The 24,378-nt window shown below is 46.3% G+C and overlaps 2 protein-coding genes and 1 pseudogene across 2 annotated transcripts; 2 read left to right on the forward strand and 1 right to left on the reverse strand.

Moving 5' to 3' along the window:
- Positions 1 to 629: 629 nt before the first annotated feature.
- Positions 630 to 2,179, reverse strand: LOC136524187 (uncharacterized; annotated as a pseudogene).
- Positions 2,180 to 6,644: 4,465 nt separating this feature from the next.
- LOC136522262 (uncharacterized) lies at positions 6,645 to 9,063 on the forward strand. Its single transcript, XM_066516084.1, has one exon. The coding sequence runs from the start codon at positions 6,724 to 6,726 to the stop codon at positions 8,869 to 8,871; it is 2,148 nt and encodes a 715-aa protein (XP_066372181.1). The 5' UTR covers positions 6,645 to 6,723; the 3' UTR covers positions 8,872 to 9,063.
- A 7,035-nt stretch (positions 9,064 to 16,098) lies between these two features.
- LOC136524188 (uncharacterized) lies at positions 16,099 to 22,216 on the forward strand. The gene is made up of 3 exons (XM_066517643.1): positions 16,099 to 16,178; positions 21,720 to 21,851; positions 21,937 to 22,216. Exons 1-3 carry the CDS (start codon positions 16,099 to 16,101, stop codon positions 22,214 to 22,216), a joined length of 492 nt encoding a protein of 163 aa, XP_066373740.1.
- Positions 22,217 to 24,378: the final 2,162 nt, after the last annotated feature.

A 24,378-nucleotide genomic window follows, 5' to 3' on the forward strand; every position in this document is an offset into this window, starting at 1 on the left:
TCATGCATGGCGCGGCACAGGCATTTGGCCGCGCCAGGCAATAGGCGCGGCCAAAAGTGTTAGTTTAAAAAAACCCGACCGTATTAGATTTAAAATTAGTTTTCAAAAAGTGTTAAAATTAAAAAAAAATCGCAATTTGTGTGTTTGAATGCATTGTTTGGATTGGATCATGGGATTCAAAGTTTTTTTTTATATTCTTAAAGTCAGCTGAGATCTAAACGGTGCCTAAGTTCTAAAGCACTCTGCAATTCTAAGAATCTGTGCGTCGAAATATTTTGAGAATTTAAGATTTTTTTGTCAGATTTTTAGAATCTGTCCGAATCTAAACGGGCTGCATCACCTGGAAAAGCCCAGCACCAGCAGAGTGGGAATCGGCTCGCTCCTCGAATCCCCGCAGCAACACTGCTGATACTCTCCGAGTGTCTCGGTTGTTTGTTTGGAATGCCTGCGCGTCACACGGATCGTTGGAATGCCGGCGCAGCTTCACACGGACCGTCGGCTCGGAACGCTGGATCTGAACCGTACACAGGTAAGGCGGTGGATCCGACGCCTGTGAAGGTGGGTCACGCGGCCAACCAGGAGAATATAACCAGTGCAAGTAATACTAGTTCAACAATGGAGTAGTGTAATTATGCATCTTGCTTATGTTCAAAACCATGGCAGCTACATGGCTCCAAAACATGTAGTTTTACTGTAGAGGGAACCTTAGGCTCGATGTACCTTCTGATAGCCAAGACTGCCCTGTGAGCTTCCATGAGAACATCCTCGTGCATTGGAAGGCACTTGCCAGAATAGTTGACAGGGTCCCAACACCTCAAACAACTCTGAGGGGCTTCCAATGTGAGGCACTCAAGTGACGTCATACTCTTGAGAATATGGCATGTTAGCTCAACCAAGCTCTTTGCGGAACTGAATTCCACAATCTTCACACTCTTTAGGCTGCGATGATGAAGTTCTCGCATCTGCCGCAGATCTGCAGGGTCATTGAAATTCGAGACATGCTCCATGTATCGCTGCGATACCTATAATGGAAAAAGCAAAATTAAAGTGACTGTTCCATTGTAGCAACCAATATCATAGCAGTATGGGCAGCGACTCACATCCAATTCAAAAGTCTCCAAACAAGGAGCTGCATCAAAAAAGAATGCGAGAGACAAATAATCATAAGCTGGGGAGAAGGGTGCTCCCATAAGAGCAATATTTAAGTACTTGAGGTGGAGGAATTTGCTATGCAGCATTGGTGTACTGAACATCTGCAAAAGGATGACTGGTTAATTAACTCCAAGCTATGACTTGATGCACTATAGTAAGATTTCATATCACTAGTCTACAGTCACCTAAAGTCATACCTCATAGCGTGAATGTAGGGTAAGAGCTTCGAGATTTGGCATGCTTGATGGAAGTTCAGCACGGGTGTAATAAACTACGCCGGAAAAGCGCATGCTTAGGTTCTTTATTTGCAATGTATCTCCAAGTGATAGTTGTACCTTAGGGTGTCCTATAAATACAAAATCAGACAGACCTGGAGCTTGATTGTCTATCACTTTCAGCCTGCCACAATTAGACACCTCTAGGTAGCTGAGCTGATGGAACAGGCAAGGTACCTTCAGGCAAACTATTCGATCGCAGTGACTTAGTTCCATCCTCTCCAAAGCAAAAGAATATGAAAGAAGGCACCCTAACTTGTCCCCAGTAATAGATACAAAACAAAGATGCAATCTAGTGAGACTTCTTAGCCAACCAAGTGCATCTGTCGGATGGAAGGAACAACCCTCAAGGTGAAGATATCGGATTGAGTCCCCATTCCCGTTGGACAGAACTAAGGAAAATTGTACTTTGCCTTCATTGACCACAGAATAAGGGTGAGTTCTTCAATCCCTGGTGTAACAGCAGTCTGAAGCCAACTGTCAAGACAACAAGAGTCCTTTGCAGTGTACTCTGAAGCGATTCGAAACACGAGTTTCTTCACACCAATTCCTGAATGCATTTTCAGAATGTGGTCAACTTTGCTGTAGAAAACTCTAGCTAATTCTTCCTTTCCATATGCATTTCCATTCAAGCCCAATATTTCATTACTGAAAGTAAGGTTGGGATGGGATCCCCAGGAATCTACAAAGGAATGAGACAGACAAGCGGCTCGGGCAGCATCTCGCATTGGCATTAGGGAATGTATATGACCCCAGATGTGCTGCATGCACAAGCATGGTCAAGAAGTTCAACATTCAGTAGAGGAAAATGGTTGATTCAGATGGAAGCAAAATAATCTGGAGTGTTTATGGATCTAAATTGAAAAAGAAAGGGGCTCTTGCATTTTTACCCCTGTTTTGTATCGAAATTGTGATTTTGTCCCTGTTTTTTTTTTACTTTGTGAATTTGTCCCTGCGTTTTGAAAACGAAGCACTACTTTGCCCCTATTCCGTCATCCTCCCCTAACGGTGTTAATATTTGTACAAAATGACAGAAATGCCCATATGATTTTGTCCCCGTTTGTTATGTCTATTTGTGATTTTACCCCTGATTTGGAATTAGACATTTATATTGTAATGTTGACAAAAATGATTACATTTGGTCAAATATATTTGGCACAACTTGCAATTATTTCGATTCAGATTTAATATTGAAAAAATATTCAAAATTTTGACAGCACATTAGCAATATTGTATAATCTTTAACAAGGAAGAGTTCACTGGAACATAGGCGCCATCAACTCAACACAAACTAGTTTTCGAAAAAGAAACACAAATCCATAACACGCAGCACTGCCGTATGCATGCAAGCATGCGGATTCGTCTCGAAATAGTCCAACGCGGACCGCATGTAGGCGTCCGTCACGGCCCCCGTGGCGCCGCGCACCAACCGCACGGCGCGTGGTAGAGAGCCAGAGACGATGCCAGCTCCCCCGCGGGGCATGCGGCGCTGGTCAACACGATAGCGTTGGGCGTTGGCAAAGTACCCCGCGGGGAGCGGAACCGCGGCCGCCCATCCACGGCGAACAGCAGCTTGCTCCGCCGCGACGGCCGTATCCCCAGCGCCCACTCCACACCTAGCCGGCCAGTGCCTCGAACGTGGTGCACGCACGGCCCTCCAGCGCCACCGCCGCCTTGACGCGTGATGGACGCGGGCATGAACCAGAACGAGCGGTGCTGGGTGCAGGAGCGGGGAGTTCGAGTCGTCCTCGTCCCCGTCGCCGTCCCCGTTGTCGTCGTCATCGGTGATCTCGGCGAACTCGTGGTGCGGGAAGAACGAGACTGCGGCGTGCGCCCCTGAGCCGGACCCGGACGAGACCTGCGGCCGGACGCCCGCCTGAGACCTACGGCCGGGCACCGCTGCCGCCCGGCGCGCGCACGACGAAAGGCCGCGGGCGCCCCCCGCGCCCCGGAATAGCAGCCGCACTGCGCAGGAGGCCCGAGGCCGGGAGGCGCCGCCGCACCGCGCCCTACCTCTGGTGCAGAAGCCGCCGTCGAGGTCGGTTGCACGCCCGCGACCCCACGCCAGATGCACCCGTGCCCGATGCAGCCTGGGTCGGATGAGGAAGATCCTAGAGATAAGGATAAGGGGTAGTGTGGTCATTTCGCCTTTCCTTTTTAGATTTGGAATTTTTTAAATCATTTATTCCTTGCCCATCTAAGGACATCTTAAGTAGGGGCAAACGGATCGTTCATTTGAAAATAGCAGGGGTAAAATCACAAAATTGAAAAAACAGAGATAAAATCACAATTGAAGCACTGGATAGGGCAAGATCACAATTTTCCCAAAAAGAAAAGAGAACAGTTTCAGTGGCCTGATTAGATACTATTAACTCTGTCTGGACTTCTACTGCAAAAATATACTACTACCCGAATCAGGCATGTAGCGCTCAACAGTATTTGTTTCTTTGCATTTGAGCCCGAAACAATAGAAGGAAGGTTTCATACAAAAACATGCTAGTCAATGTAGGTCACTTACTTTAACTTTGTCCCAAGTCAAGCATCATGAAGTTTGACCCAGTTCATTAAATCCACAATGAAATATCAAATATGTTTTGATAGTGCATTTGTTTGGTATTTTAGATGTCAATATATATTCTTCTAAAAACTTGGTCGAAACTACAGAAGTTTGACCAGGACATGAAAATTTAAACAGCCAGAAGGCCAAGATAATGCTTTAACAGAATCAAACAGCTTTGGCAGTTACAGTGTTAGATACATGATATAAGCCAGTGACTAAAATGATTAGACAGTAGACTGAAGATGAGATACAAAGAATGACAATGCACACCTGAATTGGTCTAACAGAGATAAAATGTCACATTTGTTACAAAAAAAAAAATAACGTAATGTAGCAGGATGGTAGGAGAGTACATCATTAAACTATTCAGTTCATAAACTTTATTGAGCAAGTATATGCAATTAAAGCAGTCATCGCGATCTTTAACTTGGATTTATATGCTATGCCTCTTTAAGGACCTGTTTGGCACGGCTCCTCCTGAGGGGCTCCTCCGGAGGAGCCGGAGCCATTTTGGAGGAGCCACAAATTGTGGCTCCTCCAAAAAGGCTCTGGCTCCTCTGTTTTTTACTAAAAAACGGCTCCTCCAAGAAAACGTTTGGCAGGGCTCCTCTGGAGGAGCCGGAGCCGAAGCCAGAGAGGAGCCCTGCCAAACAGGTCCTAAGTCTTGATCCTGAATATACTATGAAGTTGAACTCTATTTTTACTTTTACTGGGAAAATATACTGCTACCTGAATAGGGAATGTAGTGCTCAATATATATATATATATATATATATATATATATATATATATATATATTTTGCATTTGAGCAAGCTACAATGAAAGCACACTGAATGATAGGAATGATGTTTTGTACAATAGCATGCTAATCTATGTTAGCAAGTAACATAAATGAGCATGCACTTTGTGTACACTACCAATGCTACGGTATACATCTGAATATTTAAACAGCCAGAAGGCCAAGATAATGATTAAACAAATCAAATAGCCTTGGCAGCTATCAGTGACTATAATGATGAGATAGTAGGCTGTACACACCAGATAAAAAGAATTGCAATCCTGCAAGGACATGCAGCTCACAAATTACAATGTACTGCCTGAATTAGTCTAAAAACTGGACCTGCGGGGGAAAGCTACCCCGGGCGTTGCATCAAGAAGAAGAACCTTCTTATGTAGGTCCAGAAAACTCCCGAACCCCTACCCCACACATACACAGCGGCACCGTACCCCTGTGAGAACAGGGCCGTTCCTTAGACCTGTGCTTTGGTGTGGGATAGACGAGGGAATTTTTTTTAACCCCAGCCTAAAATTTGAGTCACGAATAGCAAACTCAAGCACACAGAGCAACTCAATTTTTCTCTTTTCCAACTTCTGTGCAACAATGCTAATTTTTTAAAAATGAAACCAGCTTGTTTTCATTTGTCAGTTCAGGATGTTTTTTTTTTCGAGCATAGCAGTCTCTCCCAAGTCCCATCAATGTAGTTGAGGAGGAGAGAAGGCAGAAGAAAGTGGCAGCCACCAGCCAGTGCAATCCACAAACTCTTGGGTTAGTTGGATAGCCACCTTTGATCTCCTACTCAAAAGGTTTATCTAGGACCTTAAGTGTACTGAGTTAAACAAGGAACGATTTGGCTTCCCTCCTGACTTGGATAAAAAACATTTGATCATTGAGAGAGATTTTTATTCCCTTCCCCAGTTAAAAGAAAGCTATATTTATGTACACGGATCCACATCAAACAATTAGGAGATGGGTGAGGAGCCTTAGCCTCCTCAATGACACGATAATGAAAAAGGTACAATCTTTGCAGCCACAAAATTAAACTGCGACATATTTTTATTTTGAGTCCTATAGAGAAGGAAGCCAATCTGGAGCAGCAGCAGCGTCTTGGTATTACCATGCGCAGAAATAACAAGGAAAGAGATGAATAGTACCTGCCGGGTCCATCAGGGAGAGCAGACAAGCTTACAGGAGGCGGCGGCTTACCAGTGGCCTTGGCTTGCCGGCGGCGCCGCCGCTCCTGGTACGGCCGCCTGGGATCTCCTCGCTGATGTAGCTTCCAAAATCTGCCTAGCTCTCTCTGTCCCCTTCGGTCCTCACAATGGCTTAGGGCTCGTTCGTTTATGGCCCTATACAAATTACACTAGCATTGCTGGTAGGAATGGTTTCTGGACATCGTTCTCTGTCAAACAAACACAGCTTTAGGGCCCGTTCATTTTCGCTGATTTCCAGCCGGAACGCTTCCCGGTGATAGTTGGCGGGTATAATATAGCTACCATCCGGATCGGTTCCGACACTTCATTTCGCTTGAAACGAACGGGCCCTTATTGGTCGGGAGGGAGGGAAAGGAAGGAAACGTTGGCCCGCCCCTCTGCACATCTCTGATTTCTTTCTTCTTTTTTTTTTGGAAAGCACAACTCTGATTTCTGATTTTGTTTCTTTTTGGAAAAAAGGCAATCCAAGTCAAAAATCCAACTGCCGCGCACGTTAATCAAGGGCACTGATCAAATCTCAGCCATCCACCTCCTTATGTCGGTTCAAACAACGGCTGCAATCGAACTTTCTAACCGACGTACGAGGCCGCAAGAAAGGCCAGGCTCCCAGCTATATAGCGAGCGAGGCACCTGACCGCGTCGCATCGCAAGCGCAATTCCCATCCCCATCCAGATCGAACGAACCAATCCCTCCATCCCTCCCTAAACCCTAACCGCTCCGATCCGATTAGATCGACTCCGCCATGGCCCCCGTGCTCCTCGGCCCTCCCGCCGTCCGCGGGGCGCGCCCACCGCCCTCGGCCGTCGCCGACGCCGAGGCCCCGGCCTCCCACCCCTTCCTCGACCTCCTCGACGCCGGCTTCAACGCGCCCGACGACCCCGACGCCAAGGCCGCGGGCGCGGGCGCGGAGCCGCCGCGCAAGGCGCGCACCGAGAACAACTCCGCCACCTACGCCAGCTCCGGGAACCCCTGCCTGGACCTCTTCTTCCAGGTCGTCCCCGACACGCCGCCCGACCGCGTGCGCGCGCTCCTCGCCGAAGCCTGGGACCGCGACGCGCTCACCGCGCTCAAGCTCGTCGCCAACCTCCGCGGCGTGCGCGGCACGGGCAAGTCCGACAAGGACGGGTTCTACGCCGCCGCGCTCTGGATGCACGAGCGCCACCCGCGCACGCTCGCCTGCAACATCCCCGCGCTCGCCGAGTTCGGCTACCTCAAGGACTTCCCCGAGCTGCTGTACCGCCTCATCCACGGGCCCGATGTCCGCAAGGTCGCCAAGGCCAAGGCGGACGCCGACAAGGCGCGCAGGGCCATGAAGGTTCGCGTCGCGAAGCTGGCTGAGCGCCGGAGTCGTGCCCGCGAGAACTACGCCGCCACCGTAGCCGCCACCACGATCCCAAGCAAGCCCACGCTCGCCGACTACTTCACCGCCACGCTCGCCAGGACCAGGTCCAAGTCCAAGCGAAGCAGAAAAGCGGCGGCCGTGGCCCCGGTGGACACGCAGGAGGAGCCTGATCAGGCGATGGAGGTGGAGCAGGAACCTGAACGCGAGGCGATGGAGGTGGAGCAGAAACCCGAGGCGCCTCAGGAGGCGGCCTCGCCACCGCAACCGCAGGAGGAGGCCGCCGCGAAGAAGAAGGCCAAGAAGAAGGTGCCCAAGGCAGCCAGGCTCGCCGTGAACGCGCTGGAGACGTACTACAGCGATCGCGCCTACCGATTCCTGTTCGACTGCGTCGCCGAGTTCTTCGCCGACCTCCTCGCCTCTGACCTCAAGCAGCTCGCCCCCGGCGGCAAGAAGAAGAAGATCGGGCTCGCCGCCAAGTGGTGCCCCACGCCAGGCTCGTCGTTCGACCGGACGACACTTCTCTGCGAGGCCATCGCACGCCGCCTCTTCCCGCGCGACTCCAACCCCGACTACGCCGACCTTTCGGAGGAGCACTACGCCTACAGCGTGCTCCATCGTCTCCGCCGCGAGGTGCTGGTGCCGCTGCGCAAGGTCCTCGAGCTCCCCGAGGTGTATATCAGCGCCCAGAGGTGGTCCGAGCTTCCCTACACCCGCGTGGCATCCGTGGCCATGAGGCGCTACAAGTCGCTGTTCAAGAAGCACGACGAGGTGCGCTTCGGCAAGTACCTGGAAGACGTGGAGGCGGGAAAGGCCAAGATCGCGGCGGGCGCGCTCCTGCCCCACGAGATCGCGGCCGCGGCCTACCGCGGCGAGGCTGATAACGTGTCGGAGCTGCAGTGGCGCCGGATGGTGGACGACCTCCGCAAGAAGGGCTCGCTGAGCAACTGCATCGCCGTCTGCGACGTGTCCGGTAGCATGAACGGCACCCCGATGGAGGTGTGCATCGCCCTGGGCTTGCTCATCTCGGAGCTCAGCGAGAAACCGTGGGCGGGCAGGGTGATCACGTTCAGCGAACGTCCGAAAATCCACATGATCAAGGGAAAAACCCTCAAGGACAAGCTGAGCTTCGTTCGAACTATGCAGTGGGGATTCAACACCAACTTCCAGGCGGTGTTTGATCGCATCCTCAGCACAGCGGTGGACGCCCGGCTGGCACGGGAGAAGATGATCAGGACCGTGTTCGTCTTCAGCGACATGGAGTTCGACCAGGCTTCGGCGAACCGGTGGGAGACCGACCACGAGGCCATCAACCGCAAGTTCCGAGACGCTGGGTACGGCGACGTGGTGCCACAGATCGTGTTCTGGAACCTGCGGGACTCGCGCTCCACGCCGGTGACGTCGACGCAGCCAGGGGTTGCGATGGTGAGCGGGTTCTCCAAGAACTTGGTCAAGCTCTTCTTGGAGAACGATGGCGTGGTGAACCCGGAGGCTGTCATGGCCCAACCGATCGAAGGCAAGGAGTACCAGAAGCTAGCCGTGTTCGATTGATTCATTGAGGTGATTGACGCGTCACGCGTGGGGGTCGATCTTGCTCTTAAATCTTCTGCACGAATAATGTGGGATAAATGCTTGGCAAATGTTTTTCGTTCTGGATAGTTTTCAGAGCTAGGCTTCGGCTCTTTCATTTCTCCAGTTGATTGTTTTTATGTGCTTGGTTAATACTAATGAAAAATAACTTCGTTGTCTCCTTTGTTCTCACAAAGGCTCGTTCATTTCTCCAGTTGATTGTTTTTGCTTGATGTGAAAATAATAATAATCTCACGTAGGCAATCATGTTACATTCGGCAAACAAACATATACAGGTTGCTAGCTTGTTCAGCATTCTTAGTGGATCAATCAACCAGCAAGGAACAAACAGATATTTTCATGAGACTAATAGCATGAGTTACACACGATCAAAATAGGGTTTGGTTCAATGAACTTCGTTATCAAAAGCATGCAAACTTTAGACAGTCCAGTCTCAATTTAACTGCGTTTTCCGAAAAAAAAAATTCTCCCTCCAATCTGGATTTTTATTTTATACTAGATATATGCCCGTGCGTTGCACGGGTCAATAAATTTTTATCCACATATACGGTGACGCAGGTAGCTTGCGCATTAAAGAAAATACTACTAAATCTACAAATCTAATTACATAGGAAATATAACGCCCGTTTCATGATATTTGTCGCCTATATCATGAAGATCTAGTTTGTAGAAACCTAACAAAATCAATTTTATCTTTTCTAATACTTGTGTGATTTATTATTATGCATTTTACAATTTTAAGCTAATTTGATCAGATGCAAAAAAAAAGCTAGTAAACAATTTTGCATTGAGAACCCTAAATTATTTTAAAATTCATTCATATCTTTTTTATTTCTTTTTGTCGTCGTTAGTGGCGGACCTCGGCTGCGGGTGTCGTCACGATGATCTTCATTGCTATATCTATGTTCCACGGCCAGAACCTAGCCCACTCCAAGTTCTAGGGCATCGGTACCGATGGCAGCTAGGGCCGGGGATGAAGCAACAGTAGCAGGATGCCAACGTGGTTCTGCTGCCGAGCCGAGTCGGGATGTTGTTGTTGTACGCCACGACGCTTGTCGCCTTGCTCATGTCCTTTTTTTGTCGTGCGTTGCAAACGTTCAGCAAGGGACCAGAGCCATTGGTAGGCCGCGTGGCTGTGGGCGGGGTGCCGTTGTTGGCCTGCGTCAAGGGTGTGCGCCCTATGGTGTGTGCGCCCTATGGTGTTGTGTGATATGTTTTCGTTGGCGGATGTGCCTGGCGGTAGACTTTGCCATGAGGTTGTGCACAAATGTTGGGCGCTTGATCTTTGATGAGGGCAACGTTAAAGGATATGCTTTCGCGCTCGAGGATCGGATCGTTATGTTTCCATGATTGGTGTGCCATGGTCCACCTACAGAGTCCGATGGAAAATCATATGTTGCACGTGTTGGATTGACTAGCAGACGCGGGCGAGCGGGGCAAAGCATAGCCGCGCAGACAATTCTGTTTTATATTTTTGTGTGCATTGTAAAGGAAAAACTAATATCATGATAATTCAATGCTTCAGTTTTAAGAAGTCAGAGGCCAGCTGAAAGAAGTGGAGGCGTATCTTAGACTTGTAAATCTTCTGGATTGGTGACCACAACTTGGTGCCCATGCAAAATACGTTTTGCTGATCGAACTATTAAAATATCCTTAAAATATTAGATTTTAAATTGTAGAACATATTTTATATCAGTCAGCCGTGTTTTTTTTTCCGGCACGAGTAGTTTTCTGTTCGGGCGAGTGGAGGCAGCGTTCAGAGTCTATGGGCCGCCGGTTCAGATTTGGGCAGTATTCATAGCGCATGGGGACAGTATTCAGAGCGCAGGGGCGGGTTCCTTATTTTGTTCCGTGAAAACTTTTTTCCTGTTATTTTTTTATTTTTTTTCCCCGTTCGTTTCCCCTGCATGCAAGCAGTCCGATCTGGTTCCGTTTTTTGTTCCGTGGAAACTTTTCTAAGCCTTACTTTCGCAGCACGGGTGAATAAACCCAGGAAAACAACCACGCGCATTGATATTTTTGGACATTTGATTTCCGCCACAATCCCTGAGGAGATATCCAGGTATGGGGGGAGTTTTCCCGTGGTTGTTTGGCATCCCATTGTGAGGACTCACGAGAGCAAGAGTTCAGCCAATGCTGATCGGTCTCTCTGGAGCTGCTTGTCACCATTGAAGAATTAAAAACAATGTCTCAAAAAAATCGTAAAAAATCAAGAAAAACAGAAAAAGTTAAATAATATAAGAAATTCACCACGGATCAATGTTAGAACCACAGAACCATGAAAATCTCCAGAATAAGTCTCTATACAAATACATAAATAATATTTCAAATCTGAAATCATGTCTAACTATAATCTAAAATCTAGTGAAAGCCAAGTCATAATAGCATTGATACAGATGGTTTCCATTCTTTACATCCAATAGATAGACATAACCCAGAGGTTATATGAACTAGTCCATAAACATATATAAAAAATGTAAAGTTCTACTGGGAACTGGCAATGCATGGGTTCTTGTTGGCACAATGGTTGAAATAATCTATTCGACACACCCCAAATTCAGATAACTGTGCAGTTTTCTCATAGTGCCGTAGTGCGGTTTTTCTAGCAGGGACTTCGTCGAGGCACCTTCACAACTGAGGCTCTCTAAGTCCCTTAAACATGGCAGCCTCAATAGCCCAATGATGAAAGAATGGCATGTCGGAAACAAACAAGACCAGATAAGTCCTTAGCATGTCATATCTGAAAGAAAAATGTCATAATGTAGGGTCATGCCTAGAATATATTAGGCACTCAAGTATCACCTCACTCATCTCAAATCATGCAATGCTTCCACTAAGGATTCTGCAATTTTGCAATGAGATAAATCAGACTTGGTAAATGGTAATTACACCTCTTTGGCTGCATGAATAATGAACTGTATATTTTTGTTTCAAGTGCAGTGAACAAAGCTTCCCATTTTAGATCAATCAGCCGAAAATGACAACAGGATATGACAACAAGGTCTACTCCAACTAGAAATTCACTAGAATAAACATCAATTCATTGTGCCAAAATAAAAAAAGATGAAGAAGTAGGACTACTGAACTATACCAGCAGTAACAGGACACCATAAAGGACAACTGTGCTTAGACATTTCAGGTTACCAAAACTTGAGCTCAGAAATTTCAGATTACCATTTCTCTTTCGTATATATATGAAAATATCATGTGTTAATAATCGGTGTAATCGACTCTTTCGTAATTTTGTTTAGACGAAATGCTTCTGAACATTGGACCTATTTCAATTCCACAACTTTTTTAAGCAATGTTCCTACTTCCATCTAACCACCACCCAAGTTTCATTGTCCAATTCCCACAGCAACGCTCAGGGAATACATCTAGTTACATGTACGTAAAAGACAGCTATCAGTCATGATAGGATTTGATAACATTCTTAAGCTAGGAGAAACATGTAGATAATAACATAAAACTTCAATGCTGTGGAGGACCGGAGGGGAACCTACCAAATACTGAAACAGGTCTACAAGGTGCTGTGAGGCATATCCATTTTATCTGAGCAAAGCAAAGATAATGCATTGTTAAGGTTGGTGCCAAACCGATAGCATCCCTGCACAGAGCAGTGCTACCTACACACAAAACTGAAATCCCTCTCCAGCAACAGAGCACTAAGAACTGCGTGGACTTGTAGAGCCCTAAGGAACTTTGCAGATTACCAAATTGGAGGATAAATTTCATCTACAAGCAATATGAGACATATAACAGTAGTATAATTAGTACTACAATTCAGTAGCACTACCACTTCACTTCTTGTCAGCTGCATCTATTCTAGCAGTGGCTGCTCAAAACTGAACTGGCGCTTTTATAATCATGCAGTCCGACACAACCATGCACATGACAATGAGAATTTTATAGAGCTGCTGCTATCCTACTATATATTGCACGAGATCCACATCAATCCTCAACTATGAGAGATATACCAGCTCAAAGAATTAACTACATCTAAAAATAAATATGTAGAACATATCATACCACCCAGTCAATTGGTTGTGTTCAAGAATTGCAATATTTAAATGCAGAAAGGAACATACCTTGCAATATTTAAATGCACATTGTAATGGCGACAACACTAGTTCACGAAACCAGAAATCTACGACTCCCTAGGAGCTGGACCTACAGGAACATGATTCAAATTTTTGAGCGAGAGAATTGGTAATCTTGTCACAGAATTGATCCCAGGACAGCAAACAAAAAAAACATTGGCTTTAATTTTCAGAAACTCTAATAAGCAGCATCTTGTGTACTAAACCTTGCGATTGCGAGGCACACTATGAAAATTCCGAGCTAACTGACTGACTCAAACATGTGACCATCAGAGTTGAGAGCAGCTGAACTAACTTGGAAGTTGGAACAAGCTTCACAGTCTATTGAGCTAATTAAAACAGGAGAATTTGCTCTCTGACACATGCTAAATAAACCTCATGCGTGCACAGCATCGCTGATTAAGGCACTGCAGCTTAAATAAATTCAGCATAGCACATCCAAGTCGCAGGCACTGCTGATTAAGGCAGTTCTTTAACAATCAGACAAAACATGGTATTCTCAGTTTGCTACTACAAACACATCCAATGAGTAAAAGCTACACATCCAAGTCGCAGGAGCGCGATCTAGGGAGGACAAGGAGGAGAGAGGAAGGGCTCATCAGATCTTGGGACGAGGCAAGGCGGCCAAGCGGGGGCAGTCACGGAGCAGTGGTCGAGAACTCAAGATCGAGCCGTCGGCGGCCCTAGGATCTACGAGAAACAGTCTGTGAGAAGAGAGGATCAAGAAACCCAAAACCCTAGCGGGAGGCACAGAGATGTAGGTTAAGGAGGGCTCACCATTGGCGTGAGCCGAAGCGACAAGAAGGCGGAGGGGAGGCGGCGACAGGATGCCGGGGCGGCGGCAACGGCCGGATGCCGTAGCGGCGGCCTTGCGACTTGCAGCTCCTGCGCGAGCAGAGGAAGAGCTGCGCGTGCGCGAGCGGTCGCGACTCGCCGAGGGGATGCACGGGGAAACCCTCCCGGCCTCATCGCTCGTGGATTGCTTCCGTGTGGAAAACGAAGGGAAGCGGGCTGCGATCCTCGGGTTGGTCGGCTGCCAAAGAGCACGAAGATTTGCCCCGGGGCTAATTGGCACGGGGCAGATTGGCCCAGGGAAATCTCCGGGTTCCACGCGGGGAAGACCGCTGCCAAAGTAGGCCTAAGAGGTTAATTAACGCCGGGCGAGGCAGTAAGACGATAGGCTTAGGTATTTTTTAGGTGTAAAGATATGCAAGTGCTCGTGCGTATACGTGTTGCAACCGGCCACGAAGACGTAGAGAATTGCCCCACCTCTTATATATAGAAAAAATAGGAGAGGACGATGAACAGCCCAGATCCACAATTCAAGAATCTAGTTGTCGGTGCATTGAAATAAGTGTGTTGCCATGAGATTTTATAGTTTAACATTATTTAATAATTAAAATACACATATGTTTTTCGATAAAAAATACACACATGTTAAAAGTTTAAACCATCACACAAAATCAAAATCCCACATGGATGTCGTTGGAGTTGTGCCAATCAGGCTCCATCAATCAAATAGTGAGAAACAAAAATTAGTCCGGCGTTTTCACAACTGAGCAATAAGTGTGTTGCCATGAGATTTTATACTAGATATGTAGAAGGAAAAGGGGTAAAACAAACTAGTGTGATATGTAGAAGGAAAAGGGGGTAAAGACAGACTAGTGCGGTGTTTGGATTAGGTTACCTAAACATAACTCGTTGTAGCAAGCTAGGAAAAATGCTACTAAATAAATTAAGACCAGAAAGGACAAACAAGAAAGATGAGAAGAAACAAAAATGAAAGGAACAAACCGCACAACAAACCATTACAACAATCTAGATAGGACATTCTAAAAAGATTGGATTATTTGCTAAATATGAACGCTACTCCTCGTTAATGACTCTACTAGCGCGTGTGCTTGCAGGCGGGAACGTCTAGACCTGCTCATTTCTAGACCTGCTCATTTCTTTCTCTCTCTATTTTATTGTAACACCTGTGTTTTTGCATCATATTAAAATCCACTAAAAATTTGATTTTTTTAAAACTTTACAACAAATTAAAACCCTGACTAGTTACTTTCCCGCAAAACCATTTTGAAAATATATATTTCCAAAACCCTGCATCAAAACCCACCATATGCATTTTGTGTGTTGCGCAGGATTTAGATGTAGCGCTAGGAATAACCCATAGGAATAGAAGATCGCTTCACATTTAAATTTCATTGCCTGCACTTGTTTGCTTGAGTGTATGTGTGAATGCTTGCTTGATTGCTTATGTGCATGATTGCTTCTGGAATTTATTTGCGGCACCGATATTACTCACCCTAATTTCCAATTACATTTTCAAATCATTTAAAACCTTTCTTTTGGAGCACAATATAATTATAACTATATAATAATAACATGGCAGGAAATATGGCATAGTTACATTTCCGTAGATATTTAGAGCTACCTCTCGAATACAAATATATTTTGCTAATTAGGAATTCATAATTTCTCGATAATTAGGAATACACCGTGAATAATGCATCACATATCTTTTCTTGACTTACGTATATATGCATTGTTACTCTACATATTTATTATTTACAAAAGCAAATAGATACATATACATTTTCTGGGAAATTATAAGAAAGGAAAACATATCCTGTGTACTCTCCCTCTGGCCCAACAGACGCGGCCCACCTCTCCCCTTTCCCCCTCCCCTTCTTTCTTCTCGCGACGGGCCGGCCCAAGCCAGCCCAGCAGCGCAACAGCCCCTTCCCCTCTTTTCCCGCCTGGACCAACACCAGCCCAGCCCGGCCACTTCTTCCCTTCCTCCCTCTCACCGACGAGTGGGGCCCACAGGTGGCACTGTGAGCAAGTCGCCGCCGCCGCCGCCCGACCACCTCCCTGCCGTTGACGCCGTGTCCTCTCCGCGTCGCCTCCGCGTCCACCACGGGCACGTGGAGCACGCCGACGACAGCTCGCCGCTGACTTCCTGTGCGACGGGTCGCCGTAGTCGCCGTCCTCACTGTGCCCTGCTGCCGTTGTCGGCAAGAATCCTCCCGGTCGGAAGATTTTTCCGCCGCGAACCGCCTTGCGACCAGCTATAAATAGCCCCGCCATGGCCGTCGCGGAGCACCGCCGAGCTCGCCGCGCCGAAGCAGTCGGGGTCGCCGCCGTCGCGCAGTCCTTCGCCCTCCGGTCAGCCTCCATGTCTCCTTCTCTCCTTTCCCTTCCGCTGTTTCCCTCTCCTCCCCGCTCTCGCTCCGCCGCCGTCGCCATGCTTTGCTCTCTGCTTCCCCGCGCTCTGCTCCGCCTCCCCTGCTCGCTCGCCTCTGCCCTTCCATCTCCCCCGCTCTGCGCTGCTTTTGCTACCGTGGAGCTGCCTCCCCTCGGACGCCGCCCCTCATGCCGGCGAGCTGAGCTCGGAGCTCCGCCTTCCCCATCTCCTCCTTGCCTCGCTCCCTTCCTCTCTCTCTCTTTCCCTCCTTCCCCCTTTCCTTTCTGACCGCGCGGATGGGAAGGATGAGGACGACCGACGCAGAGGCACCGAGCTAGCGCCGGCCACGTCACGTGACCCAATGAGAGCGTGCCACCTCGCTCTGTGGGCTCTGCATGTCAGTGGCACCGCTACACCCCCTCCTTTGCACAGACCCGGCTCACGTGGACCAAAGGAGCGGGGACAACAGGTCCATAGACCGGTGCATGGACCACGAGGGCTGTGCGGTACAGTAGGCCGAGTCCACCACCTGCCCCACGCGTCAGCCGCTATAGCGCTAGGAAATCGCTATGGGTACACAAGAAATCGTACACAGTGTTAAGAAGTTAAGTTATTAATTGCATAAAAATTCCCAGAAAATTCCTAAATAAACTAGAGTCACCCTAGATCATACCTAGATAGTTTACCACTCATGTTCATTAGCTAAAATGGTAGAGATAATATGCATGATATTTTCCATTCCCGTTTAATTAATAAACTTAGGTAATTTGCATCCTCATCATCTTACTCCAAAATTCCAGAATCCTTTCACCATAAATCTTCTAGGATAAAACCCTACATAATCATGCCCTTAACCTCAATTATTGGTGCCCATTTAAATTCTAGTTTGATTGCTTTCCTTTTTATAATTAGAGTAAATAGCGATTATAGTAATAGCCTCTCACCGTAGTAGTAGTAAACCCCGTATATTCGTGTATGTGTATGTACCATGACACATACTCGAATATATCCACACCCAATTACCTAAAATGAGTATACTCCTATGTATGGATAACCCTAGCAACCTAGTTAATCAATACTAATTAGTCATAGGTATATACATATGCGTAAGTGTATATGCCACTAACCCTAGCCGTAGCCTAACCCACCAACCTAACCCTAGTGACACACACGCCTATGCTCATGTGTGGCTAACCCCGGTGAACCTGTAGGGACCAACTAGGTCATTTATGATGACTTGGTCAGGTTTCCTCCTTTAGGTTCACATAATAGTGAACCCTAATAATGTGATCTGGTTTTCCATCAGACCAACCACCCGCCCTGACCTAACTCGTTGAACTCAACTTCTAGATTGAGTACCTCTATCCAAGCCTTACTTCAGATTGACGTAATAGTGATAACCCTAACGAACCAACCCATCGCCCAATAGGACCAACCCATCTAGGATCGATTGATTGCTTATGCTTGTTTTACATGCCTTGCTTGTTATTTTCCTTGTTTGTGTTCTCTTGTTTGTCGACGCTAGACCACGTAGGATAGAAGACGTGAGAGAACCCAATGGAGTCCAGAAGACAGGAACAGGAGACACATGAATTGGACGAATATATAATCGTCAGCGAATGGAGGCAAGTCCTAACACGCACCTAACCCCTTCCTCTACATACATGCTACCCCTATAACAACGTCCCTACCACCACCACCATATATTGCAAACCTCCACCATAAACCCACTCCCATCCACCTCCACTAAATAATAACCCAACCTATACCACTTGAAAACCACAAAACTATAATTATGAACTTGATTAAAATAATATGATAAGGAAATGGTTACCTTGATAAACTTGATGATAATAACTATGGAACTTTAAACTGGTAAAACTTGACTAAACCTCGACATGGGGCGAGTAGGGGGTAATTTATGTGGGATAAATTACCTCGGCAGGAATGCCTAGAGAGGATTCCTGTTCGAGATACTCGCCTCGGTCACATAAGGATCGGTTCATAGTCCCTCTCGCCTAGTGAGTCTTTACGTACAGCCACATGTCTATATGGGCAACGGAATATCAGGAGCTGGCATGGGGGATATGTTTTCTTCCGTGTCTGGTTGGCGTGGATGCTATGTGATCTTCCACATTAAGCGTTAGGTTTTTAGGCCGCGTTCGAGCCACTGTTTTCTTGGCCGTGTTCGAGCCATGTCTTTCTTTTGTGATGATTTGGTATCATCACGTTTGGGGGGATTTGGTATCCTCCTGGTTTTGTGTTTCCAACCCCTGGGAAGCCGTAGTAGAGATTATATAGAAATCTAGGTTAGTTTCCGAGCAGGTACGGGATCTCGTTAGGCCTGTCTAAGCCATGATGATGGTGTCGGACTGTGTCTATCGTGTGGGGAAATTTATACACCTCTACAGAGTTAACTAAATCTATTCAAATAGCCATGTCCTTGGAATGGATAAATGCTAGGATGGGATACTATGATTAGACTTCCACAACTATCTTGTAAGATGTATTTTACTAAATTGGTAACCATAATGAGCAACGGGAATTGGTGAGAATGATAATAGTCTGCCAGGGTCCAAACTATAGTCATAATCACTATACCATACCACTTTTACCCTTACCAATCCACCTCAACTACTTCAACCACCATATAGCCTTCCCTATCCACCATTCCTCCACCCAAAGTTTAGGGCTTGCTGAGTACTTTATGTACTCAACCCCTCCATCTACATTTTTAGGAGTTAAGCCACAAGAGGACATACCTGGGTGGAACGTCTGGAGCTACACAAGGATGGGATACCCGGAGTATACTCGAGGATGAAGTCGTACGAGAGAGTTACGCTACGACTACGATGATTGCGATGTAGGAACACGCTATAGGAATAAGTCAAGGGTTATGTCCGCACTTCAAGTTGCCTGTGGGAAATGGAGCCACGTCGTTATAGGACCGATGTCTTAGAACGCTGATACACGATATAAGGCCAACGGCCCAAACTATGTAAACCCAAACCATGTAACATGTTTCCCCTTAGCAATGAAAGTATGGGTTTTTGATATCAATCTTGTTGAGTTGTGCGTATCAGCTACTGATTCAGGGACTGATACACATGCACAGTGGACCCCAGAATTGGGGGCCTAACATTTATTTTCCTACTTCCACCATGTTCCACTATCGTCGTCATCTTCTCCACCAAACAGAAAATAGAGTCATCCCGTCCCTCCTCAACCAAACAACATATGAGATTGTCCCATCTCTAAAAATCGAGATAGAACCATCCCATTCCACGATGTCTCTCAACCAAATGCTACCTATGAGTATCTGCCTGATAGTGAGCTTGGAAGCGTTCAGCAACAGTGTTGGAGTCATCATCCCACCCAAGGAAGTAGGTCAAAAGGTACCTCACGTAGGTCACGGCCTGCACACTGATGGACACATGTACCAGAGCGGCATAGTGAGAGAGAGGATGGGACAAAGATCGAGGCTGTCATGGGCGGGGTTGTGCGCCATGAGCGTCTGGTAGGTGGTTAGCCACTGGTACATATTGTTAGCGAATAGCGATGGTGGAGTAGGTCTCGTCATCGAACTAGATGACGTTGGACATGATGTGCTAGTAATACCCTGCATTGGTGTAGGCGTGACATTGGACATGATGGTAGGCACGGTGGCATTAAGGAGGTAGGAGACGGTGATGGGGTAGTAGTAGTACTGTAGGGCGGAGCGGAAGGCGAGGTAGCCATGACATGACCATGGGGACATCATGCGACATCTGAAATATCTCAAGAAAAACAAAGGCTGGTACAAAAGATGGACAATAAGACATAAAACGACCACTAAAAAATAAGAGTGCATCAAAAACCAAATTGACCGTCTTCTTCCTTCGAACGTTCACTTCCTGCCGAGTTTGAAGATCGCACTGTGAAGACAACAACAAAGAAAAGGGAGACATGCAAATACCCTCTCCAAAAAAGGCTTTGAAGACCGAAAAAGCCACTTGCCGCTATCAACGAGATTGAGTACCCACTAAAAGAACATCAGTTGGAGGAAACCTCCAAAGGACGCATGCTTACAATCCTTCACCATCAGAATAGCGTGTTGAAGATGCCAAACTTTGCTAAAGAAAATACCAAAAGAAGAGTTTGAGATCGCCACATCGAAAGCCAACCAATTGCTTCCTCTGATAAGCACACCAAAAGCCAAGATCTGAAGAAGAACAACAGATCTGATAGACCAAATTCTCATTGGCCCTTCGTCGATGCTAGATCTTCCAAATTGCATAACTTTTGCCGCCTGGTCTTTCCATGGCCAACCGACTAGTTGCTTGCCTCAACTAGCGCCATGATCTTCCAAATTGCATAACTTTTGGACCTAGATCCAAATTGAGTGAACCAAAACTCCATTTTGATCGTCCCGACCAGCTCTTCAACAAGGTGCAGCAAAATATGTGATTTGAATTAGTGTTTCGCAATGTCAACCCTTTGCTTCATCACTTTATACACATTGAGATGTTTAAAATTGCTCCTTAGTCGTTGATGGTATTTGTGCACCAAACTATAGATATTCCTTACAAACATGTTGGAACACAAATTAAAACTTGTGGAAATGCTCAGCCTAAATTAAATTATATCTTCTAACTAGCTTAAGTTCCTCCATTCATCATTGAGATGTGGAACGATCGCCAAAACACTTCTTTTACCAAGAAGTTAAAGATTGAGACGGGATTCAATAGATGCCAACACTTGTGAACTTGCAGTTGAAATATTGCTCATATCTCGTGTAATACACTCATAGAGTGAGGGAGCATGTGTTTTTTCACTTGATGTTCTATTATCCTAAAGGTGGCATGTTTAGTATGTTGGTTGTATCCAACTAGTAGTTTTATTTATCATATTGCTCAATAAAAACAGCAACGGCTAAGGAATAGCATAATATTAGAAGTGAATCCATATATAAGATTGCACTCAAAGGATTTATTAATTAATGATTAATGTATACTAAGATGTATTTGAAAAGTATTATTGCCAAATTATTTTTGCATTTTATATTGGTATAAGATAATCTTAGCTGGAGACTAAAAATGGATGCTAATAAATACCTGCTTAAATATTTAATTTAATAACTAAGGGTCCCAATAACTATAGAATATTTTTTTTTCCACAAACCAATAAACATTCGACTAATAATCGGCAAATAGATGTGCATAGCTATTTCAATTGAAAATAATTTTGTTGTTCACGCACAATTTTCTTTACACGCTTTCTAATGGTGACTAACAACTAGGTCCATCTTTTCCCGCACAAAAGAGTGACCCATTGTTCATTGACGTGTGGTAAGACTTGATGTATAATATATTTCATGCATTCGAATCTCATGAGATTTCTTTCCCCTTTCCCCCCTAAATTTCTTCTATATAAGGGATGGGTAGCGCAACTTCATTCTCACCGAAACACATTCGCTCTAGCAAGAAATACATTCCTTGCTTGCTCACATACTGGCTATAACATCTTGTTGTTCTTTGTTCTAGGATGCTGAGGAGGGCAAGGAGGTCAGGGGTGAGGTTCATTGAGGATGATAGAGATCGTAGTCTTACATTCTTCAAGCGACGCTCTGGGCTTTTCAAGGCTGCTTCTGACCTCTCTGCCCTCACCGGTGCGAGGTTGCCATGGTGTTGGAGTCCGAAACTGGAAAGTTTTCCTCTTTCGGAACCCCAAAGGCCCCATTGTTGACTCTTTTGTTTCAAGGAATGCACCAATAGATTCTGACACCAGTGAAGAAGACAAGGCAAGAATCACTAGCTTACAAAATGAGTTGTTCCAGGTGGAGAAAGCCAAGGCCACGGAGGATAAGAGGAAGGATGAGAACATGGCACGGGCCAAAGAGATCCAGGAGACCTCATGGTTTTCCAAGTTTGTTTATGGTAGCATAGAGGATCTTGATGCCCATGATCTCTTTGAGATGTATCGTGAGCTCTCAAGGATCAGGCAAGAGATCAATGATCTATCTCCTACCTTTGCTCCATGAGAATCGAGTAGAAGCCAACGGTCACCTACAAGCTCCACCACTTTTTCAGCCTACTTGGTGGCACTCAATGCCTTCATATGTGGCAATGCCACCAAATTATTCTCCATGTGCTCCCTCCCAAGCATCCTTCCACCAGTGTCCATGAGCCCTCCACAAGGTGATGGCTCCAATAGGGTAATGCCTGAATCCTCTTTTGCTAGAGAAAGGTCTGGTGGTGGTGATGTAGGAAGCAATATATTGGTGGTCTTGTCTTCACTTGGGACTAGTTGTTGCAAGTTTAATGGTTTTGTCTTTTTCTATAATTTGAATTATCTGTGAGCTAGCTTTGGAACTAGGTGAATAAATGAGCTTTAGGTCGTCCAGTCAAACCTCTTATCTGGGCATTCATGCATGTATGCGTGTATTGAGGGCCTAACTCTTGAAGTTTGTTTCATGAGTTTTATTCTTAGAGCATCTCCAAGAGTTTTCTACTTTTTTCTCCTAAAAACTTATAGTTTGGTAACTCTTAAAAAATTTAGAAAAAAAGATCATCTCCGAGAGTTTCTAATAAATGACATATAAAAACATCTGCGTACGTCGCACAAGCCAATGAACAGTGAGTGAGTGTGTCAGAGACTGATCGGAGCAAGCAAGCGTGCCGGCGGGGTACCTGAACCCCGGACCAGCCCTTGGCGACGTCGTGCGTCACTGGCTGACCGTGAGTTTAGATCTGAACTCATTTTGAAAATTTCTTAACTCAATATTGTACAAATAAAAAAGGAAGAAATCAATCTATTCATTCCTCTTCTCAACCGAACCCAGCAGTTCAGAATCTAGTAGCAAGATATACAGATGTCCCACATATCCAGCTGAAAAAGAGAGAGACAAAGATCACCACCATGAATAATATCATTACCAAATTCATCACGGATCCACCTTGATGATGGTGACCAACCTGGAGGGGGCAGGGGGTCCGGTCTGAGAATCAAGCTGCATCTCGGAAGAGCATCAGTACGGCCACTCGAGAAAGGGCTGCATCTCCGTAGAGCACCAGCATGGCCGCACGAGAAAGGGGGGCTGCATCTCAGAGGACCAGCGCAAGCCGCGCGAGAAAGGACAGAGGAGAGGAGTGCGACCGGCAGTGTGGAACGGCGGCAGAGGAGGAAGGTGAGGCTGCGCCCGCGCGAGAAAGGACAATGGAGAGGAGCGCGGCGGGCGGTGTGGAACGGCCGCAGAGGAAGGGTAAGCGGAGTCGGAGGTGTGCCTAAAGTGCGGATTGGCTCGGTTTTCCAGAAGTGTCTAAATTTTAGACGCTAAGATTAATAGTTGTTGGAGAGTGTTTTTTTCTTATCTTTCTAAAAATAAAGATTATGAGGGAGTTTAGGGACCTCTGGGAGATGCTCTTACATCCGTGCAATGCATTTGAAATCTTCCATGTTATTGAATGAAGGGATTGTTTTGGTTGAAAAAGTAAAGGTGTTGCTCACGATGTAAAGAAGAACATCAACATGGATTTGCATTCTAGATATTTATGTTTTGCATCAATTTTGATTATTTTTTCTATTTTTAGAATATGCTAAAGTTTTTATGGATGATAAAATATAATATATTTACTTTATTTCTGATGTTTTAAAATGTCTATCGGAACATGTCCATGGAAACAAATTGAAGCCACACAAGTAGCAATGACTAGGGATCTTTAATGAGAAAATTGGTTCTAGCACTAAAAGAATGTCGTTTCGTGATATCTATCCATAATAATAAAAGGACAAAATTTTTATCTTTTTTTTTTCTGGACTTTTTTTGGTCTGGTCTCCCGCGACGCTACGGCAGAGACCGACGTGAACACAAACCCACAGATCCACCCTCGCAATGACTCATCCTATAAATAGTCGACTCGGCACCCACATCGTCTCGATCCTCATCCAATATATCACCAGAACACCTCAAAATATCCCAGAGACGAGGCGAAATACCCTTTCTCCATCGGCGGTCAGAGCATCGACGTCAGGCGGAGCCGAGGCGAGGGCGCGGGGCAACAAAGGCAAGGCGGTGTCGAGTCGCGAGCGCGGGCCACGACGGCTAGGCGGCAATGAGTCGCGAGAGCGGACCGCGACGAAGAGGCGGCGTCCAGTCGCGAGGGCGGGCCGCGACGGCGTCAAGTAACCTATGAATCTATACAA

This window comes from Miscanthus floridulus, chromosome 18, assembly GCF_019320115.1.
Source record: "Miscanthus floridulus cultivar M001 chromosome 18, ASM1932011v1, whole genome shotgun sequence".
NCBI classification, from domain to species: domain Eukaryota; kingdom Viridiplantae; phylum Streptophyta; class Magnoliopsida; order Poales; family Poaceae; genus Miscanthus; species Miscanthus floridulus.